The sequence below is a fragment of the Mandrillus leucophaeus genome, unplaced genomic scaffold (assembly GCF_000951045.1).
Source record: "Mandrillus leucophaeus isolate KB7577 unplaced genomic scaffold, Mleu.le_1.0 Scaffold671, whole genome shotgun sequence".
Taxonomy (NCBI): domain Eukaryota; kingdom Metazoa; phylum Chordata; class Mammalia; order Primates; family Cercopithecidae; genus Mandrillus; species Mandrillus leucophaeus.
The window spans coordinates 358665-381806 of record NW_012107264.1 but is presented as its reverse complement, the minus strand read 5'-3'; the positions used below and the strand labels follow the sequence as shown (position 1 = coordinate 381806).

At 37.1% G+C, this 23142-nt stretch overlaps 1 protein-coding gene across 1 annotated transcript; it reads right to left on the bottom strand.

Moving 5' to 3' along the window:
• Positions 1-7171: 7171 nt before the first annotated feature.
• RBM11 (RNA binding motif protein 11) lies at positions 7172-20749 on the bottom strand. Its single transcript, XM_012001953.1, has 5 exons — positions 20618-20749; positions 17120-17282; positions 15646-15718; positions 10984-11083; positions 7172-8668 (listed from the first exon to the last, which is right to left on the bottom strand). Exons 1-5 carry the CDS (start codon positions 20711-20713, stop codon positions 8255-8257), a joined length of 846 nt encoding a protein of 281 aa, XP_011857343.1. The 5' UTR covers positions 20714-20749; the 3' UTR covers positions 7172-8254.
• Between the last annotated feature and the right edge of the window lie 2393 nt (positions 20750-23142).

Genomic DNA, 23142 nt, shown 5'->3' with positions numbered 1-23142 from the left:
TAGAACTTCTTTAGCCCTTTGATTAAACAAACCCACCAAAAATCTTTCTTGATCATTTATCCTGTTTGAGTTATGGTACTACTTCTCTGCACCACTTCACAACAAGACATTTGAGTAAGTTACCTCCTTTTTGCAGTCTTCCCCTTATTTACTTCTATTCTCACTTAACTCCAATCATGCTGTTGTCAGAATCAAGACATTAAAAATGTCTTAGATCAAGGATCATGGCTAAATTTAATGGTCAATTCTCTTTTTTTTTTTTTGAAACTGATTTTCACTCTGTTGCCCAGGCTGGAGTGCAGTGACACAATCTCGGCTCACTGCAATATCCATCTCCTGGGTTGAAGTGATTCTCCTACCTCAGCCTCCCAAGTAGCTGAGAATACAGGCAAGACCCAGCATGCCCAGATAATTTCTGTATTTTTTTGTAGAGATAAGAGTTTCACCATGCTGGCCAGGCTGGCCTTGAACTCCTGAGCTGAAGTGACCCACCCGCCTCAGCTTCCCAAAGTTCTGGGATTATAGGCATGAGACACTGCACCTGGCCAATGATCAATTTTGCGTCCTTACCCCGCCTGACCTGTCAATAGAATATGACACAACTCACCGTTTCTTCCTCCTTAAAACATTTTTTCATTTGGTTTCACAGACATCGCATTCTGTTTGTCATACCTTGCTGCCTGTTCCTCATCTCCTTGAGGTACAAATACTGACTGGTAAGACCCAGGGCAATCCTTGGACTCATTTCCTTTCTCTCTTCACTCATGTCTTAGGCAATTTCATTCAGTCTCTAGGTTTTAACTACCATGAATATGAAAATAATTCTAATGCCTATATCTTCAACCTAGGCCTCTCCCCTGAATTCCAGACTTGTGTGTACAAACTCCTATCTCCTATTAGATGCCTAATATGCAAATCAGAATGAACATGTCCAAAACTCTGCTCCTGATTTTTCTCCAAAACCTGCTCCTACATTGTTTCCTCCATATCAATAAGTAACTTCATTCTTCCAGTTGCTCTGACCAAAAACCTTGGAATCATTGTTGACGTCATTTATTCTTTCTACCTTTTGATCCAAGCAGTTATCTTTTCTTGGCTGGCTAACTTCAATGGTCTCAATATTTCTATCCTTGTCACACTCTAACTCTCCACTCCCATTCACAAAGCACCCTCACTAAGAATATATGTCAAAGTCCATACAATAACTTCTAAGGTCCTTAGTCAACTCCCTCCACCACATTGGCTTCCTTCACTTTCTCCCAGGAATGCTTCCTCCATGGACCTTCGTCTGCTGTTTATTCTGCTTGGAATGCTCTTCCCTCAGCTATCCATACGGCTTACTCTCTCTCCTGCTTTGGCTCTTTAATCCTTAAACCTTTCCCTGCATTATTTCCTCAGCAGGTATGTTATTAAATTATAACTTTATATTTTATTTATCTTGATTATTCTATCTTCCTGATAGAACATAAGTTCCATGAGAGCAGGGATTTTTATCTTATTTTTTTTTTTCTCGTACTGCCATATCCCGAGCCCCTATATTCTCAAGGTGACAGAGTGGTAACTAGCAAGTGGCAAGTCATTTTACTTGTACAGGCTTAAAACTTGATGCCACCTTTCTAAGGAAAGATGAAGTGTAGAACTGAAGATATGAGAAAGGCCAAGAGTGTGTACAGAAAGCTGTCGAACTCCTAGATTACTTCCTGTATTCTTTACAGTCAGGTGATTCCCTCTTTTCTGCCCTGGACTTGTTTTCTTAAGGAATGAAGCTTGTCTTGCACTCTCATTGTGCTCTATGTTTACCTATATTATGTTATAGCATTAACCTGATGTCATCTATCTTTCCATCAATACCAGTAGACCAGTAGCTTCTCGAATGTTGGGACCATATGTTTTCAGTAATGTAGCCTCAGCACTAAAATTAGTGTTCAGAATTACATTCATTCATTGTTGATTGATTTGCTTAATGGATATTGTAAGCAGGAAATAACGAGAAACTGAACAAGGTCACAATGAGGAGCTAATGACCTCCTAGAAATGTACTTGGGAAGTTAACCAGAATAACTCAGGATTCTGATTGACAAGTTCTGATTGCAGAATGAGTCTGCATTGTTTTCCTTGTGATTAACCTCAGAGGTTGGAATAAAGTCAATGAAGACGTAGTCAGCTTGGGGTATGTGGCTGGGGTGAGGGTTATTTTCCTATCCAGGATGTTACTCTTCTCATATGAAAATAGAAGCAAAAACAGTATTAGGATTCAAATAGTGTGTTGGACTGATCAACACTATTCACTTAGAGAATGTTTTGATTGTGTTTCCCAAACAAGGTAAAGTAGTTGAGCCAACTATTGTTAGATTCAGATTCCTTGCAGTAAAACTTGTTATAAAGGTTTGGGATCAATCTTTCCGAATTTTTAACACAGAGAGTACGTTAATTTGCATCTTTATATACTGGTTATATTATCTAATTACAATGTAAGTATGTATGTGTTTTTGTCAATCTGCATATAACCTGTTGGTATGAAGATGGTATTAGAAGCTCAAAAGAAAATTTTACCAGGAACCAGATAAGAGACTGCTTGCCTTTGCTTGCTATGGTAGGTTCTGCATGTACATGAGGTAATTTTTGTGGGTTGGGAATGATTGATTGTGAATAAATAAACTTAGCCCACAGCTGGGACATTTTGTGACTTTTTAGAACTCATTTCGACCAGGCAAAATAGAATCTTCACCAACTACCTCAACAAATGTCAGGGCAAATTGGAAAAACCGTACTCACTGAACTTACCTGGGCTTGAGGTGTGGAAGCAAATAGTATCCTTTGTTAAACAAACAAACAAACAAACAAACAAACAAAGCTTTTTGAGTTCTGTAAAGTAAAATAAGGCAGAGATTTATATATTAGTACTCATTTTCCCCAAAATCAAGCCTGGGCTATTAGTTTACTTTTCTTAATGAGGATTAAATTAATGAGAGACGGACTTATGTCTGAAGTAACTGGCTTTACTAGGATGAATAGAAATAGAGATAGAATGTGGAAACTGTAAAGGATCTGAACTTTGACCACACACAAGAGCAGTGGAGATGATACTCCATTAGTTCTTTATGAATCTATATTCCAGGAGCCAACAGTACTACTGTAACCTTACCTTCCTAAGGAGAGGGAAGATGAGGAATCCAACAGCCAAACCATCCTACAAGAACAGCCATTTAAACTTGTGCCCTGAACCATATCCACCATGAGAAATATGCCCAGCCCTTAAGCGAGTACATGGAGATGGACTGAAGCAACTGGTGTCACGTCTATCTTTTTATTCTGTTAACATTCCCAGTAAATGGGCCCATTTCCATTTATTTGAGTGACTAACATCAAGAGTGCTTCATTTTGTTGGAAGCATGTAAGTGGTCCAGGAAGGACTGAAACAGCTCTCTAAAGGTCATTGAAGCAAGGTCATAGACTTGAGCAAATGGTCAATACTGAAACATTGGCTAAAACTGAGTAAATAAGTAAATATTTAGGGAGAAAAATTAGCAATGGAAAATGTTGAATTTGCAGTGCTAATGAGATACCCAAGTGGGTATGTTCAGAAGGCAATGGAGAAAAAGATGTGAACATAGTGTTAGAAGTTTTTTCACCTGGATAATGCTATTAAAAATGTAATAATTCTGAACTCTTTTTCTCTCTTTAAACTCTAAACAGGTAACAAGAAATGTTATATCAGAATTTTATAATAATCATGCTACAACAAATTGCTTATAAAAATTTCGTTTAATGCTGAGATTTCAAAGGTGATACCCTTGTATAAACAGGTACACATTGGAAACAATAACTCAGGATTAGTCACTTCATCAAATTTCAAGGGATTGTTTGGCATACATATCTTTTCGACCAATTTTAATGTTTCTCTTGTTTTGCCACTGCTTGATGCATTGCAGAAACTCATTTAAAAATAAATTAGTGAATATGAGAATATACAAAACGTCTGATTTTGTTCTCAAATTCCAAGCTTCTTCTAGTAGCAGCAGTAGATTGGATTTATATGTAACTAAAAATAAATAGATTTCAAGACTGAGGAATTAAAATCAGAAGATTTAAATGATTTTTAATTATGTAGCATTGAGAAAACTGGTAAATTAAAATTTCATAGGATTGTAGTAGTTTAAAAGTTTAACGGAAGTTTTATATATATTTTTATCAACAAAAGACATCATGCTAAATAGGTGACTCTCCTAGCCATCTGGTTGGTTCAAGTTGGTTGAGTTGTTAAAGTTGATATCTAGATACTCCTGCCTATGCTGGAAGGAGTTACAAGAATTTTTTTTCAGTTCTAACGTTTTAGTTCATGTAACAATATTTCAAAATAATTTTCTTAGACATATGTTTTCCTTAACTGCTAAAGACATTCCTTAATACATATTTCCTAAAATGCCAATCACAGTGAAATAATTTAGGGCTAAGGTAAACTTCAGAAGAACTAAAGGAAAGGCTGAGGGGAAGTTAATATGTTGTGTAAGATTTATTATTTTCTAATTACTCAGAAACATATTTTTCCCTTTAGCATGATTCTAAGTTGCAAAAATGTGAATTTTAAAAGAAAAAATCTTGTATTTTCCAACCTAAATTTTCAAAAACATGAATTATAGATAAAGCTACTGTATTAGTCTGTTCTTACACTGCTATGAAGAAATGCCTGAGACTGGGTAATTTATAAAAGAAAGAGGTTTAATTGACTCACTGTTCTGCCCTGCTGGGGAGGCCTCAGGAAACTTACGATGATGGTGGAAGGCAAAGAAGAAGCAGGCACCTTCTTCCCAAGGCAGCACGATGGAGTGAATACCAGCAGGGAGATGCCAGATGCTTACAAAACCATCAGATCTCCTGAGACTCACTCGTTATCATGAGAACAGCATGGGGGAAACCATCCCCATGATCCAATTACCTCCACCTGGTCCTGTCCTTGATATGTACGGATAATGGAGATTACAATTCAACGTGAGATTTGGATGGGGACACAGACCCAAACTATATCATTCTGCCCTTGGACCTCACAAATTTCATGTCCTCACATTTCAGAATACAACCATGCCCTTCCAACAGTCCCCCAAAGTCTTAACTCATTCCAGCATTAACCCAAAGTTCAAGTCCAAAGTCTCATCTGAGACAAAGCAAGACCCTTCCACCTATGAGCCTGTAAAATCAAAAGCAACTTAGTTACTTCCTAGATACAATGAGGATACAGGCATTGGGTAAATACATTCATTCCAAATGAGAGAGATTGGCCAAAATAAAGAGGCTACAGGACCCATGCAGGTCTGAAATCCTATAGGGCAGTCATTAAACCTTAAAGTTCCAAAATGATCTCCTTTGACTCCACGTCTCACATCCAAGTCATGCTGATGCAAGAAGTGGGCTCCCATGACCTTGGGCAGCTCTGTCCCTGTGACTTTTCAGGATACAGCCCCCTTCCTGGCTGCTTTCACAGGTTGGTGTTGAGTGTCTGCAGCTTTTCAGGTGCATGGCACAAGCTGTCGGTGGACATACCATTCTGGGGTTTGAGGGACAGTAGCCCTCTTCTCATATCTCCACTAGGCAGTGTCCCAGTGAAGACTCCTGTGGGGCTCCAACCCCACATTTCCTTTCTGCAATGCCCTAGCAGAGGTTGTCCATTAGGGCTCTGACCCTGCAGTAAACTTCTGCCTGGACATCTAGGTGTTTCCATACATCCTCTGAAATATAGAAGGAGGTCCCCACACTTCAATTCTTGACTTCTGTGCACCCACACGCTCAACACCACATGGAAGCTGCCAGGGCTTGGGGCTTGCAGCCTCTGAAGTGATGGCCTGAGCTGTATGTTGATCCCTTTTAGCCACAGCTAGAATGTAGGGCACCAAGTCCTGAGACTGCCCAAAGCAGCAAAGCCCTGGAACTGGCCCATGGAACCATTTTTTTCCTCCTAGGTGTCTGGGCCTGTGATGGGAGGGGCTGCCATGAAGACCTCTGACATCCCTTGGAGACATTTTCGCATTGTCATGGTGATTAACATTTGGCTCATTACTTATGCAGATTTCTGCAGTTGGCTTGAATTTCTCTTCAGAAATGTTTTTTTTTTTTCTTTTCTGTCTCATCCTCAGGCCACAAATGTTCAAATGTTCCAAACTTTTATGCTCTGCTTCTCTTTTAAACAATTCCAAACAATATCTTTGTGAATGCATAAAACTGAATGCTTTTAAGAGCACCCAAGTCACATCTTAGAATGCTTTGCTGCTTAGAAATTTTTTTCACCAAATACTCTTAATTCATCTCTCTCAGTTCAAAATTCCACAGATCTCTATCTATAGAGAGCATGGACAAAATACCACCAGTCTCTTTACTACAGCACAGGAAGCGTGACCTTTACTCCAGTTTCCAACAAGTTCCTCATCTCCACCTGAGACCACCTCAGCCTGGACTTCATTGCCCATATCACTCTCAGCATTGCGGTCAAAAGCTATGCCACAAGTCTCTATGAAGTTCCACGTCTTCCCACATCTTCCTGTCTTCTGAGCCCTCCAAGTCTCTAAGGAGTTCCAAACTTTCCCACATTTTCCTGTCATTTTCTGAGTCTTTCAAACTGTTCCAACCACTGCCTGTTACCCAGTTCCAAAGTCTCTTCCCCATTTTCCAGTATCCTTATAGCAGTGTCCCACTCCCGGTGCCAAATAACTGTATTTGATACAAATAAATACCTGATACTGGGTAATTAATAAAGGAAATAGGTTTAATTGACTCACAATTCAGCACTGCTGGGGAGGCCTTCAGGAAACCTATAATGGTAGAAGGCAAAGGAGAAGCAGGCACCTTCTTCCCAAGGCAGCAGGATGGAGTGCCAGCAGGGGAAATGCCAGATGCTTATGAAACCATGAGATCTCATGACACTCACTCATTGTTGCAAGAACAGCATGAGGGAAACTGCCCCCATGATCCAATTACCTCCACCTGGTCCTGCCCTTGACATGAGGGAATAATGGGGATTACAAGTCAAGGTCAGATTTGGGTGTGGACACAGAGCCAAACCGTATCAGCTACAAAAGGAAAATTGTTTTGCATTTTGATTAGATAGAAATAGACTAATATTTATGTTTCAAACATCACTATATTATATATTTATAACCAAGATTAAAATTCAGTTACTCCCTTCATTAAAAACATATCTTTTTTTTTTTTAAATAATAAATATCTGTAAAATGCTAGGCAACATGCAAAAGAAACATCCAAGCATGGCTTTTACTATTGAATTGCGTGGTTAATTCCCAACTGAGCTGCATGACTCCTTCAATTAGCTTTAGTAAATACATATTTTCATCACGCTAGTTTGTAATGAGCTATAAACAAAAATGCCCAAATAAACAACACATTTTATTTTTCTTTTAAAATAAATAAACCAAAAATAGGAAACTTGATTTAGACAATAAGTATTACATATCATACATTAATAAAATATTATTCTATTTACTTGCTCATTTTCATGATTTATATATGTTAATATATCATCTCAAACCTTGCTAGCAAAAGAGGTGAATAATACACACTGACATAGCCAACTTATTTTAATGACATACAATTAATACATGAGAAGAGGCAGGTATCCCTATAAATACGCAATTGTATAAAAAGGGAATGATCCAAAAGTTGGTTTCATGAGAATTATCTTTCCTTTGGTATCATTATCATATGTCCTCGCTTTATGAAATAAACCTGAAGAAGAGTATGGCTCAGAAACATCTTTAGATACTAAAAGAAAGGGGTACTAATGTCTTATTACATCCTCATTAGGAACAATATGCAATCCTTAAATATCTGCACGACTTTCTTTCAGGAAATCCACCACTCCACATTGAATCCCAGCCTATTTGCAGTTGTGTGTTGGTTACAGGGTATAATTAAAGGGAGCATGGTGCTTTATCAATGTGTTCAATAAGTGACTTTTGATTAACAGTTTGGTGAAATGTCATCATTGGTACTAATAAAATGACAATAGTCTATTTATTGCCAATGGGTCAAAAATATCATGACAAATACAAAAAGTGGTACATTATATTATTTTTAGAAAGCTTTTGTCATTCAAGGCAAAAATTGAACAGCAACCAGAGATAAGTCCTATTACTATATATTTCAAAAGACAAGATAGCCATGACATTGGTTATTTGATGGAATAACATCTTATGTTTTTCATAAGAGAACTAAGATCAGTATAGGTAAGTTTCATTTGTAGGTAATACTAGTATCTTTTCTTCTTCTTAGACTTTCGGAACTTTTGGCTACATTCATTGCCTCTGTTGTTGTCTGTGCTACTATCACTATCGCTTGTTTGCTTTTGCCTCTTTCGTTTATTCATCTGATAAAAGTCAGAGTCACTTGGTTGTTGGTGCGTCCATTTATATGAGGTGGGTCCAGCCTCAAGATCTGGAACATGATTCAGTGAGGAAGACACGGATGCACTACTAGGAAGTGGAGCTGTCATCTGATAAAGGTCAGAGTCACTTGGTTGTTGGTGAGTCCATTTATATGAGCTGGGTCCAGCCTCAAGATCTGGAACATGATTCAGTGAGGAAGACACGGATGCACTATTAGGAAGTGGAGCTGTCATCTCATAGTAAGGAAGCTGCAGCACTGGATTATACGCATGCCACTGCTGTGAAAACAAAAGACATTCATCTACCAAAGCAAATCCAAAAGGTTAAGGAAAAAAGTTAACAGTTTACATGTATTATACAATAGCCATGAATAAACTAAACTGTGTTTTGGTATAAGAAAGACAGTGATCTCTCATAGTAGAAAGGTAGGTGTTTCATTAAAGGGCCAATATAAAGAGTTGAGGTTGTGTATAGCTCACTACAATACAGATTAGTGCTATCCAATGGAAATAGTTTTTTGTTTGTTTGTTTGTTTGTTTGTTTTGAGACAAGGTCTCACTTTGTTGCCCAGGCTAGAGTGCAGTGGCGTACTCTTGGCTCACTGCAACCTCCACCTCCTGAGTTCAAGCAATTCTTCTATCTCCGTCTCCCAAGAAGCTGGGACTACAGGCGCACACCACCACACCCAGCTAATTTTTGTATTTTTAGTGGAGACAGCATTTCACCATATTGGTCAGGCTGGTCTTGATCTCCCGACCTCAGGTGATCCACCCACCTTGGCCTCCTAAAGTGCTGGGATCACAGGCGTGAGCCACTGTGCCCAGCCCTCATGTAGTTTTAAATCTAATAACTGCAATACAAAAGTAAAAAGAAACAGGTGAAATTAAACAATGTATTTTATTATCCCAATATATCAATTTAAATGATATAATTTTAATATGTAAATAACATAAACTTAATGAGATATTTCACTGTTTCTTCACATGAAGTCTTCAAAATATGAGGTATATTTTATACTTACAGCATATCGCAATCTGAATGCTAAATTTTTCTTGAAAATACCTGATCTGAATTTAGATTACATCAAATTTAGAGTTGAAAAAAATATACTCACACGCCCAAGTTGTTTCAAATATACCTAAAAGTTTTCTGAAAACTGAACCAAGTATCGGTTTTAAATTTTAATTTAAATTAATTAAAATTAAATAAAATTTTAAAACTGAGCTTCCTAGGTGCACATGTGGCTAACTGCCCCCATATTGTACAGCATAGTTATTTATTGTTTAGACAGAGAGATACTTCCTTTAAAAACAAACAAGCTCTTAACTCAAATTTCTAACTATTCAAAGCAGATTAAAGATTAATAGAGATACCATGAACTTGGGTCTCTCTCCTACCCCATCTCTACCAAAAGATAAAAAATGCTCAGACGAAGACATTTAGAGTTTCAGATGAGAACTGATTGTTTACTAATGTTTTACCATAATTAAGAAAAGGTTTTTTTTTTTTTTTTTTTAACCAGAAGTTTAAAAGTATCATTTTACAGGAAAATTTCTTTCCATTTAAAAATTGAAGATGGATATTTAACAAATCTCAACCTCCTGTATACGTTGGGTATTTGCAAAAAATAACAGTATGTGAATCAGAAGACCTGGGTTAGTCCTACACCTGTCACTAACAAGCTGAAAATCTTGGGACTGTTGATTAACAACCCTGGACTTCAATTTCTTATTTATGAGGAATTGAAAAAAATAAGTTCCCCTTTCACAATGAAGTCCATAATTAAGATTTCTGGGTCAAAACCAATTTTTGGTAGTCTCTGGAAATAATTTAGTTTACTTGACCAATTGAGAACCTTCATATAGTTTTGTCTTTAATTAAAAAGAGAAATTTACTTTCAAAATCCATGTCCAAAAGCAATCTATTTGGGACTGATGACATTATATAAAAATACTTCACTAAGTGAAATTATTCAAATTATTCAATTCTGCAAACATCTTTTTTTTTTTTTCTCTTTTTTTTGAGACAGAGTCTTGCTCTATTGGCCAGGCTGGAGCACAATCTTGGCTCACTGCAACCTCCACCTTCTAGGTTCAAGCAATCATGTCTGAGCCTCCCGAGTAGCTGGGGTTACAGGTGTGCACCACCCTACCTGGTTACTTTTTTCTATTTTTATGATGGAGAGGGTTTCACTGTGTTGGCCAGGCTGGTCTTGACCTCTTGACCGCAACTGATCCTGCCCTGGCCTCCCAAAGTGCTGTGATTACAGGTGTGAACTACCATGTCCAGCCACTGCAAACGCCTTTTAAAATAGTCATTTATATTAGAACTCTCTACTCAAATTTCACTTGGACTGCAGTGTGTTGTCACTGCTATCCACCCCTTTTCTGTTGACACCGTGGCCATTTGCTAAGGCGTTAGAAGTGAAATTTAGGATGATGGTGTTAGGGCAGGACAGCACTGGAGGACAGTGCTGGGACATCTTGTGCCTTCATCCCAGTTTAGATTTGGGCACCGTATGTTACAAACAGTCTTCATGTTCTTCATAGTTTGTATCATATTATACACTGAATAAAATGCATATTAAGCTTACCATCTTCTGAAAGGGAAAATATTCTTGAGGTAAAGAAGTATTATGAATTGGTAAACACTGCATGGGAAAGGAAGATCTGCCCACCACCATTTCTTCATTCCTTTGAGGACATGAAAGAAGAAGTAATAAAATCTTAAAATTCCTCTTACAAATGTCATTTTCTCTTAAGAAAAATGTAAGTTCTTCATAATTACAAAGATAGAGAAGGCAAGCTTATCGGACGGCATTCAATTAAAGAGTAATTAATTACTTTAAACACATATACAAATAATCAGTTATTATTACTGATAACACAGTGACACAGCAATAAATCAATTACTAAATATTGAAGCCTTGATACTTAGAGTCTAATCTGGCTTTCCGATAGAAAATTGCTGGACAGTATTCTATTTATATAAAGATGAATAATACTTAGATATTGAAAGAGCAAAGCAAGTTGTTAGTATTTACAAAGGGTACACTTCAATCTTTTCCAGATATAAAAAAAATTTAAGAAGCCAGAAATTTTCATCAGTTTTTTAAAATGTAACTTAATTTTTTAAAATTTTACCTTAAGTTCTGGGATACGTGTGCAGAACATACAGGTTTGTTACATAGGTATACGTGTGCCATGGTGGTTTGCTGCATCTAATGACCTGTCCTCTAAGTTCCCTCCCCTCACCCTCATTTATTTTTAAAGATACCTTTACTGTTTAACTATAAAAATTATGCTCTTTCCTAAACCGACTGCTAATGCTAACATGAACACATTTGCTGATGTCTTCCACACGTTAATTAATGAAACACCTAATTTAAAAACTGTACCAAAGTTTCATGTATACATTTATAAATGTTATATGTGCTTCTATGGAGAGGTTACAAATGCTAGCCAGATTCTATGGCTACTCTTAAATAGTCTACTTGTTAATTTTAATGCTAATATTAGTAATTCTTAGGATAGGAAGTGTACCATGAAGAAGGCTAAAATTAGCACAGGAAGGTGGAGACAAAGATGAGTCAAGGAGAATGACAGGAAGCAGTCAGATGGCTAGGCAGAACCCCATTTACAAGTGGTGAGAGCACTACTACAGAAAGTCAGCAGAAGCAAAAACTCCATTAAGAAAAGAATTAGGTGTCTGTTGTTACAGGAGAGTAAACTGGATAAGCACTGGGTCCTCTGAATTGCTGGTCAGAAGGTACCCGATAACCTTCAAAAAGAGCAGCTTCTATATAACAATGAGTTTGAGGCAAGAATGGGAAGAAAGGATGTGAAGGATGAAAGATTTTTCAGTAACAGAAAGAGAAAAATATAACAGCCTGTTAAGGAGAGAGTGCTCAGGAAGACCAGAACGCATGTGGGGAAAGTGACGGCAAGGAACAAGATGAAAGGTAGAGTGAGGTTACCGAGTGGGGAAGATATGACTCAGTAGCAGAAGTGGTGATATTAGCACCATGATGAAAACAGCTGCAGATAAAACCACTATCTTTCCTCAGGGGATGCAAAGTTGTCTGCATAGGGGAACCGCATGTAAATTTGGAAGTCTGATGGGCTGACATGTCTCCCCAAAATTTAAGTCCTAAACCCCAGTATTTCAGAATGTTACCTTATTTGGAAAAAGGGTCATTGCAGGTATCGTTAGTTAGGATGAGGTCATATTGGAACAGGATGGGTCCCTAATCCAGTATGAGTGGTATCCTGATAAAAAAAGGGAAATTTGAAAACAGACTGTTTTAGTCCATTTTCTGTTGTTACAACACAATACCTGTTTGTTATAACAAACTGGTATCATATAACAAACAGGTACTCTGTTATGAAGAAAAGAGGTTTATTTCGGCTCATGGTTCTTCAGGCTGCAGAGTCCAAGATCAGGTAGCTTCTGGTGAAGGTGGCTATGGTTAGCTTCCGGAAAGCTATACTATGTCATAATATGGCAGAAGTCCTCACAGGCAGGAGGAGCTCACGAGAGATGGCCAAACTGGCTTTTACGACAGATCTACTTGTGATAACAAACCCATTTCCTCAATAACCAATTAATCCAATAATCCATGAATGAATTAAAATATACATGAGGGCAGAGCCTTCATGACCCAGTCACCTCCCAAAGGTCCCCCGTCTCCACACTGCGGCACTGGGGACCAAAATTTCAACATATGAACTTTTGAGGGCCACATTCAAACTACAGTACAGATGCCCACAGGAAGAATGCCATGTGAAGATAAAGGTGATCTCTTGGCAATGCTTCTACAAGCTGAAAAACACCAACGACTGACATCAAACCACCAGAAGCTGAGGGAGAGGCATGACACAGATGATTTCTGATAGCTCTCATAAGGAAACAATGCTGCTGACACCTTTATCTTGGATGTCTAACCTTCAGAACTATGAGACAATGAACAGCTATTGCTCAAGTACTCTGTCATACTTTGTTACAGCAGCCCTAGCAAACGAATACAGGAAATATTCATAAAAGCAGAAGGTACAAGAAACAACAAGAAGTATAAAAATCCATTTCCAAGGAAGAACAAAGACTGTTAAAAAAGCACCATTTTTCTCTGCAAATCACTTTGGGGACATGATAACCCATTTTTTTATACTTTCTTTATAATATCAGAAATAATAGAAGAATAAAGTATTATTAATGAAATGTCATATCCAATATATACACATAACTCAGGTTGTCTACTCTAGAAGTTGTGATGACTTAGGGTGAGTGTACCAAACATAACTAGAAAATATCAGAGTTTTCCTGCTACATTCTAGTGCCCATCTAGTCTTTTCTCTTCCGTCTAAATCTTACCAATAGCTTGTTCCTTTCTAACTCCCGAGGAAGACGAGATATCTTTTCCCACTTGGTACTAGTAGAAGAAAGAAGCTCTTACATTATATACGTGGCTCGACACACGAGTCTATATAGTGCTTCCCCCACCAAAGTAATACATCCCCCTTTATGCCAACATTTGCGGAATGTTGTATGCTCAGTCTTTTAAGCACCTTGTGTTAATTATAAAATTCAATTCTCACAGTAACCTTTTAAAGTTTTATCCTCATTTTACAGATGGGGAACAGAGTGGTAAAATAACATATCCAGTTCTTGTCTGAATTTGCATCTTGCCTCTGCTATTTTATTAACAGTGTTAACGGACTGTTAATAAACTGTTAACTGACGTTAATAAAGTGGCAGAGCCAACATGCAAATTTAGGCAATCCAATTTCACCACCTCCTTTCCTAACTTCTGATTTCACTGATGTAGAAAAGTTGGGGTGAATGAAGACAAGGAGCACACTGTTTTATCTGGGGTGCAATACTGCTCTGAAAGGTAACCCTGCATATTTGACAGTCCCGAGGGGCCACTCTCCTATGTTCAGAGGGTTGATATAACACAAAGGGATAAAAGGGTCAGCTATTGTTAGTTTACTTGAGAATATTCACTTCTGCCAAAGAAGACAAGAAAAAAAGCAGTATGGACGATATACATGTCTAATGTCTATCATAGACTGTAAACAAGCTAGTAGAGCAATACTTCTCTCTATATATATAATATCTATATAGAGGTATGTAGATCTATATCTCTACTCTGAATAGAGTATATCTATTCCTCTCCCCTGTATATAGATATAGATATCTACATCATACATCTATATGATGTATCAGAACATAATATACCCTGACCTATTCTATCAGCCCGTGTAAGTTAACCGGACAGTACCAGAGAGCATGATGAAGCCAAACATTAAAAAACGAAGAAGAAATGCAAAGAGAATGCAAAGAGAAGCACTTTCCCTTTGCAAGAATGCATTGTTTTTGTTATTCATATTTGTTTTTAGCATAGCAAGAGAAATTTAAAAACCAACAAGTGATACATGAAAAAGCCTGAACCACTTAGAGAGGCTGCAGAAGTACTGCAGTCAGGAAGGGGAGGCTGATACAGCAGAGAGAAACAGGGCATGTGTTTATTGGTGTAACCACAACTCAGCTAGTTGGTCCTTCTGCCTGCTTGCACCTTTTCCTAAGTGTGCTAAGTTATCCAATATCTTTCTTCTTGCTTTTCATTGTTTTTAGAATGGATGTAAAAAAAAAAGTGTAATTTGAACATTTTCATTTAGTGTGGGAGCCTTTCAGTTTCATGACCTCTGGGATAGCTTGCCAGATAGTGTACGTGGAGGCTACGATTGCATCAATAACTCAGGCTATACAAAATTCTAGAAGAGTTTGAAAATTAACACAGAGACGTTATTTCAAAGAGTAAAATAATTAATTGAATGGCTTAATGCCAGAAGGCTTAGTTTCAAAGCCAGGACTTTATCATCCTGTAACCTTAAGAACTGGTTAACTTTTGCAACTCCATTTACTCAAATGTGAAGCATAAATAACAGTATCTCTATGATCCATGATGAAACCTTGTATGTCTAAATGATTTAACAGCTATGAAAAGCATGTGGAAAACTATTTTTAAAAAAACTACAAATATAAGTCTCTACCTCCTACTACTGAAAATATTAAGACTGAACTTTAAATGAAAATATTTTCTATCACTTTTCATGGGCTCGGAAAAACAGATATTCCTTAATTTTATCCTATGCCTAAAAAGTAAGGTTTTACAATAGCCCAAAATATATAAAAACTCCTCTTAGCATAAGAACATATTTGCTTCACCTTTAATGAGGAATATTTTTAAAATTACCTGTAGCTGTATGAATTTATCTTAACACAGCTCTCAAAACTTTGGTTAGCTGGTTCAGAAGAGTGAGAACTCCCTTTAAAAGAAACAGAGTAACAGGTTACTTCATGGTGCATTTTTTTTTTGAGTTCTAATATTAAACCATAAAATGACTCAAAATATTTTAGGACATAGTAGTGATTTAAAAATTCTATACTCAGAGAAGATATATGCATATCTGACCTCTCAAATCATATTTACAGATTGTTTATAGTACTATGTATCAATGAATTAAAATCAAGCTTTGTCTAAATCAATGACTGTAAATAAGAATGACACTGACATTGGACTTTGTAAGATACATGATGGTTTGTTCTAGACACCTGTAAACTAAACATGGCAAATAAACAAGTGTTATTTGCTTCCCGTGTACAAGGCAGGAGTTTAACCCTCATGGACAAAAGCCAATTCAACCTTATACATGATGTGACAGAACATAACATACCCTGGGGCCTATTCTACAGACATTAAAAAGTAATGGCAAAACCTCACTTACTTTTGCACCAACCTAATACCAGGCTGTGTAAGTTAACCAGAAAGTACCAGAGAGCATGAGGCAACCATGTATTTTTAAAAAAAAAAAAAAAAGAAAAGAAAGGAAGAAAAAAAGAAAAAAAATGCAAAAAGATGCACTTTCGCTTTGCAAGAAAGCATTGTTTTTGTTATTACTATTTGTTTGCTTTTAGTATAGCAAGAGGAATTTAAGAACCAACAAGTGATAGATCAGTAAGCCTGAACCACTTAGAGGAGGCAGCATACATATTGCAAGAATTAACAGATGGCCTCTGTTAGTCTCCTGAAACATGAAAGGGCTGGAGTAATGTTGTAACATTCTCTGGGCAGCTAAATCACGAATGATCTGTTCCTGACATGTGTGCAGGAGAAGGTGCTGAAGTCATTCATGTCAGGAAGTTTTTTCCACCACTAGGAAGGGTAACTCTACAGTTGCCTTTCGCCACTTTGCTCTTACAGGGGCTTAAAATCCTGGGCAACATGTATAGAAAGGTTTCCCCAGATGGACTAATGCCCTCTCTCTATCTTCCAAAGAGTACGGATTCAATACCATACATTAGCAGTGACAAGATTAGTAAACACTCTTGCTATATAAATGCCTCAGTTGTGTGACCCCAGTTCATTTAGATTTGATCAATTTGTAAGAGTCAATAGCAACCATCATAGCTACATGCTGGCTGATACTAAAACGAGTATCTTACATTTTATTTTTAGAAAAGATGCTATAGGTTTGTCAAGACTAATTAACTATATAACATTATGAATTAGACATGTGTTCCGAGAAAATTTAACAATGAGCAGATGGTACTTTTATTTTTTATTTTTATTTTTTGGTCTTCCACTATATAGGAAACAAATTGCTTACACCTCTGAGAATAGTACCAACCACAAAACACTTTGAAGATTAATCAGTGACAGGACTTACCAAATCGATACTGCACGTTAATTGGTCTTCCATATAAACGAATTCCATTCAGCAAAGCTATGGCATAAGACACCGATTCTGGGTGTTTAAAGCAGACAAATCCAAAAGACTTCGGCTTTCCTTCTCTGTCTTTGCATATAGTCACTTTGGTTAGTGGCCCCGCCTATAAGAAACTTAAAAATTATTTTCTCATAAATCCAAAGATTTTTTTCATACTCAAATAATTCAACTTTAGACTAAAGAAATGTGTTAGCAATATCTTTATGTGGCTCTGCTGATAATGTATCTTTCTAATAATAAATATTACACTTCCTCACATTTTCTTTGTATTTTCTGGCTCACTGGGGAAACATGCATGGTGTTAAGAACAGGAAATTCTAGGTATTAGTTTCAAACTGTAAAAGAAATGGTAGACTATCCTTCTGTGAGGCTTAATAAACCAATTTAGAAAACACATAAATCTAAGATTAAAATACTACTTTGTCTCCATATATATTCACAGCGTTGAATTCAAAAATTAACTGAAATGAGAAATTCAATTTTGGTTGAGTTATCCTCAAAAAAGCTGGTAATGTTATATCATAGTTTAAATTTTCTGTCATGAAGATTACATATCTTTACAAGAATAAATAAATTTATTACGCATTTTGATTTGGAAACTCCATTTGGTAAATTTCCAAAGGAAAAATGTTTAAATATGTTTAAGACTTTTAAGTATATTGCATTATTTGTAAGTGTGAGAAATTAGAGAGACTCTAAATCTAACAACTGGAGATATTATTTCATGGTGTGTTATTAAAATGGAATAAAATATAAACTATAAATATTCAGATTATATTGACAGAAAAACCTATAATATGCAATGAAGATTTAAAAACACAGAGCCAAATATCATAGAAAATTGTTAATTACAACTAACAAAAAATTACATCACAGCCATGATAATGACGGGAGGAGGCACTGACAAATACAAAAACTGATTTAATGCTGAATGGTTCAGACTTTAATGACTGATTATTTTTCTCTGTAGAGTTGCATACATAAAAAAATTGCTTTTACTCTCAAGAAAAATATTAATGATCATATTTAAAATAATTCTGTGTGTTAAGATTTAGTTTTTTCCTTTCATTCTCTGTGCTCTCCCAGGGATTAGCTTCCCTTCCTATCTGGCTTTAAGGACCACCCCATCAACAAATCTACTTTTCCCGCTATGTCTCTTTCATGGAGACATCTCCTGGAGACATCTATGTTTTAGTACTTCAATCTCAACATATTTGAAACTGAATTCATTATGTTTTCTCCAAATCTCAACTCTAGTATTAAAAGTGCAATGATAATAAATCTGATTTTCTCATTTCCAATCAGAAATTTGAAAGAAAACAGTAAAAGGATAAATATACTGTAATATAAACAAAACTAATAAAATTGGTGATTTTTATACTGATATTAAATAGATGTAATCAGTGTGGGACAGAATATGATTTGAATTTTGACATAAATTTAGATAATCCAAAGCATTTTTAAAGAAAGATAAAATTCAACATGAAGACTTACAGCAACAATCACATTATCTTATAGTCTTTTTTAAACCACAATGAAATACATAGTGTGATAGTTGTCAAGTTTTGCTGGGTGTTGGAAGCCTAAAGTGGAAAAGAAATTCCACTTTGGCAATTCCTTTCAATATCTAGACAAAAATAAGAACTTATGCTTCTTACCTGATCTATTAAATAAAATTTACATTTTGCTTAGGTGGAAGAAGGAAATTATAAAAAATGAGAAGATAATATATAGTCTTGTGGACCGACACAACTGATATTGATCGAGTCCTGATTAACTAAAAATAATGGTTATTGGATAATGCAATCCCAACCTAGTCTTCCACTTTCCTTTTTTTTTGAGGCTCAGAGTGAAAGAAGTCTTCTGGAGAAAAACAACTCTAAGTTTACTTTATATTTCTTTCGGTTTTTGGTGTTTTTTTGGTTTTTTTTGTTTTTTGACTTAATATAGGAAGTTTTAAATGATACTGAATGAAAAAACTGACATGGATTAGAGCTGATAAAAAAAGGAGACACATTTACAAAGATGAATTAAAAGGATGAACCTAAAAGTCTTAAAATCAATATTTTTCAAATAATAAAAAAAAATTTACATCCAGGAAAGGAAACTGTATTCCTGGGAAGAACCCTCTCTACCAAATTGTATCTATAATCAAAAGAGGGTTACTTTAGTTGTTTAGAGACAAAAGTAAGTGCTTTCACAACCAAATAACCCGTATGACCCATTCAATCCTGAAAATTTAGTTCTGCAAACGACTCCCTCGGAACCTTCCCTTATTCTGATAGGAGGAAGTAACTATTGATTTCTCTTGATGTTAGTCTTATCACTAATAACAGCAGTACCACTAGCAGTAGTAGCGGTAGCAAACAGTGAGTTATTATGGCTATCATAATGAGTATATGAGTGATAAATGAATACATAATGAGTGATAAATGAATATATCACTCATAAATGAGTTAAAATGGCTATCAGCTGTAGCCATTTTACCATTAGGCCATCTATTCCGACAGCCACATTATACTGCAGATCCTATTACTCTCTTTTGACATATAAGGAAACTGAGGCACTGAGGAATTCATTGACAGGCTCAGAGTCACACTGCTGACCTCAGAACTCGCACTCGGAACCTTTTCTATCTATGTCCCCTTCTCTTTTTATCTGTAATTTTAAGTTCTCCCTTTTAGGAAGATGAAAGGGTGTCTCTTCAATTTGTATTCCCAGCACCCTCCTTAGTATTTGGTAATTCCCGATCATTACACGGTTAGAGGAATGGCTGAATGATGGTATGTTTCTGGCAAGTGAGACCTAGCTGTATAGGACAATACGGTAAGTGAGCGTGTATACAGGACACAGCAGGCTTAATCCTAGAGGTACGAGGTCTCAAAGTTTCCGAAGGTCCTCTTGGCATGAATGAAAGGGCCTTGGCCAGGGAACCAACTGATCACAGTCACGGTAAGTTGGCTGCAAATCATCTCAAATCTCATTTCTCATGCTGGAATAAAAATACTCTCCGCATAAAAGGACTTGAAGGAAGAAGCAAGGTGTAAAAGGAAACATTATAAAAGCGACCCTTCTCCTTTTGCGGGATGTCAGCGTGCTTACTACTTGACGAACAGTGACCAGGCGGTTTTCGGTTCTGCCTGAGCACACCCGAGGCCCAGGCAGCCTCTTGAAAGCCCTTAATCAGAAACTGGGGTTGAGGGAAACCCGTCCCTGCCCACCCCCAGGACTCTGCAGCGGGAATGGGGACGGCGGAACGCTCCATCACTTCACTCCCCAGCCGCTCACCTGGAGACAGGTGCGCCAAAGCGAAACCAAATTAAAACCCCTACTCAGGATGGGGCGGAAGGGGGCCGGGCTCCGGGTGGTCCAGGTGCGCGCTATGCTTCCGGCCCGACGGGCTCCGCCCCTCCGCCGCCCCTTCCCGGAGGACGGTACCTGAAGGAACAGCTCGTACAGAATCTCTTCCCGAACTCGGGCCTCTAAATTCCCCACAAACACGGTCCTGTCGGCCTCCTCCTGAGCAGGGAACATCCTCCGTTCTCGGCCGTAGAATGAAGTAGGAGCTGAGACCCCGCCCCTTCTCCGGCTTTACGGCTCCGCCTGGGTGAGGGGGCGCGGCCGGCGCCGGGAGCGCGCGCCGGGGGCGAGGCGAGGCCTCAGGGGCACGCCCCCAGCGGACGTGGGGAACCGCCCACCGCACGACTCCCTCGCCTGCCGTAGGGCTGGGTGGTGGGAGAGTGAGTGAGAGTAAGAAAGATGAATGCAGAAAGGGCCTTACCCTTTAGCTCCTGGGGTGGCTTCCTTTTTTTCTGGCACATTAATTGATTTTGGATTTATTCAGTCAACATTTTAAATACAATGACTGTAGAGATTATTTAAATTGTAATAACTTCATTGCAGAAGCTCCCAGGCGAATGCAGGGAGATTCATTTCTTTGTGTCCGAAGAATAAAGGAACAAATCACGAAGATATTAAATTATAAATAATTTTTGAAAGAATCGATGTTTGCATGGATGTGGATACAACAGAAAACTAGAATTAAAGTTTATTTTCCTAGAAAGTGCTCCCTAGATGAGTTTTTGAAACTGGTCACAGAGGTTTTAAGCGGACTCCAAAAGGAACTTGAGAAAGCGAATACCAAGGGATATACTGGTGAGACTGAGCAAGTTTTGTGTCTAAGCCAGTTTTTGAGGATGGCAGCTGGGGCTGTGCTTTGTTTCAGGGCTATACTTTGTATATGGTGTACCAGGCTAGAGGCTTAGTTCTTTCTTGGGGATAATTTTGTTTTTAATAAAAGTCTTATGAACAATAAAATTACAAGAAAGGAGAGAGAAACCTTAGAATCTCAGTACTTTGATAAATCAACTGCCAACTGTTAACCTGGTTTCCTTTCTGAAGCTACCATACGTCTACATAGGACCTTGAGATCATCCCATGAATATCATATAGGTAATCAAAACATTATTTGACCTTTAGTTTCGCATCGTGATAAAATTTCATTTTGAATTGAGGAAGCATGCTTTTATCTGGTCGATGGACCAACAAAAGTCATCTTTTCTAATGAAAAGGTACACATTTTAGGAAATCCTAATTTCTAATTGATCTCTGACATTACATAGTTTTATTACTTTGAACAAGTGATTTCTCTTTGGAATTCGGATTCTGTTTCTTAAGGAATGGATTGGACTAAATATAGTTACTTCATTTAATAGGTATTTTCTGAATGTTTAAATTCATGGAAAACGAAGGTAAATATAAAAATCTGACCTCCTAAAGCTTATATTGTGGGAAAGACAGCCTTTCTACCCTCACAAATATAATATAAATGCTAGTGACTTCAGTAGTTACCTTCAACTGATACAAGTCCTGTCTCCATTTTTTTTTCCTTTTTCTTTGCTTATCATCAGTATAGTTGTGGTACAGTAAGAAGGAGTTAAGGAAACACTCATATTGTAGGCAAATAAATATATGTTGATCAAATAAATGGATACTTGCAAGTCTCTGTTATGTGTAGACCTCTCGATTTATTAGTATTCATTTGCTTCATAAATCTTATCAAACCAACAGATTTCTTCCTTAAATTCACCTCAGACATTTCTTATATGGGAGCTGTATCTTCAGGTTTCACTTTAAACCACTGCATGTATATGAGTGTGTATGCTACAAACCTTTAACTACACTTGTAATTAATGTTCATATTATATTGTTCTATTGAAATTTGCATCCTTATTTGTCTACAAATGTGCATAATTTTGGTGTTCTAATATCCTCTTCTAGCTGTACATAAGTTTATAGTGCTTATAATTCTAGAGTACTTAGTTAATATTATGAACTCTGAAAGTCAGCTCCTGTAGTTAGCAATTTTTTCAGAATATGATCTCAATATATCATTTTTCTAATGTAAGCATACTGTGTTTCTTAACTCATATTGAATGCATGCATGGTAATAAATCTAGTAGTAGGTTAAAAATAATTCACTTCACTTTCAGTATTTACTGGACCGTTAGTCATATATCAGGTTTTAATGGGTTAAATACATGTAACACTCTATAAAGAGCTAGCCTTTCTTCATTTATATCAGGATGTCTGATGTCCCTGAATGAACATATAATAAATGAAAATATATGTATATGTACATGTATACCTCTGTATGTCTATATATGTATAATTAGAGCTTCTTTATCTTCTTTTGCCCAGCCAACTCTTTTTTTTTTTTCTTTTATTTTGAGATGGAGTTTTGCTCTTGTCGCTCAGGCTGGAGTGCAATGCCGCAATCTCAGCTCACTGCAACCTCTGCCTCCCAGGTTCAAGTGATTCTCCTGCCTCAGCCTCCAAGTAGCTGTAATTACAGACAGGTGTGTGCCACCATGTCCGGCTAATTTTTGTATTTTTAGTGGAGACAGGGTTTCACCATGTTGGCCAGACTGGTCTCAAACTCCTGACCTCAGGTTATCTACCTG

Excerpts from the sequence above, each read along its gene's own strand:
- RBM11 (XM_012001953.1), bottom strand. The coding sequence starts at position 20,713 with ATGTTCCCTGCTCAGGAGGAGGCCGACAGGACCGTGTTTGTGGGGAAT. Across the intron at positions 11,084-15,645 it reads ATAAATTCATACAGCTACAG|GAATGAAGAAATGGTGGTGG; the intron begins GTAATTTTAAAA and ends ATGTCCTCAAAG. Across the intron at positions 8,669-10,983 it reads ATTTTCCCTTTCAGAAGATG|CAGTGGCATGCGTATAATCC; the intron begins GTAAGCTTAATA and ends TTGTTTTCACAG.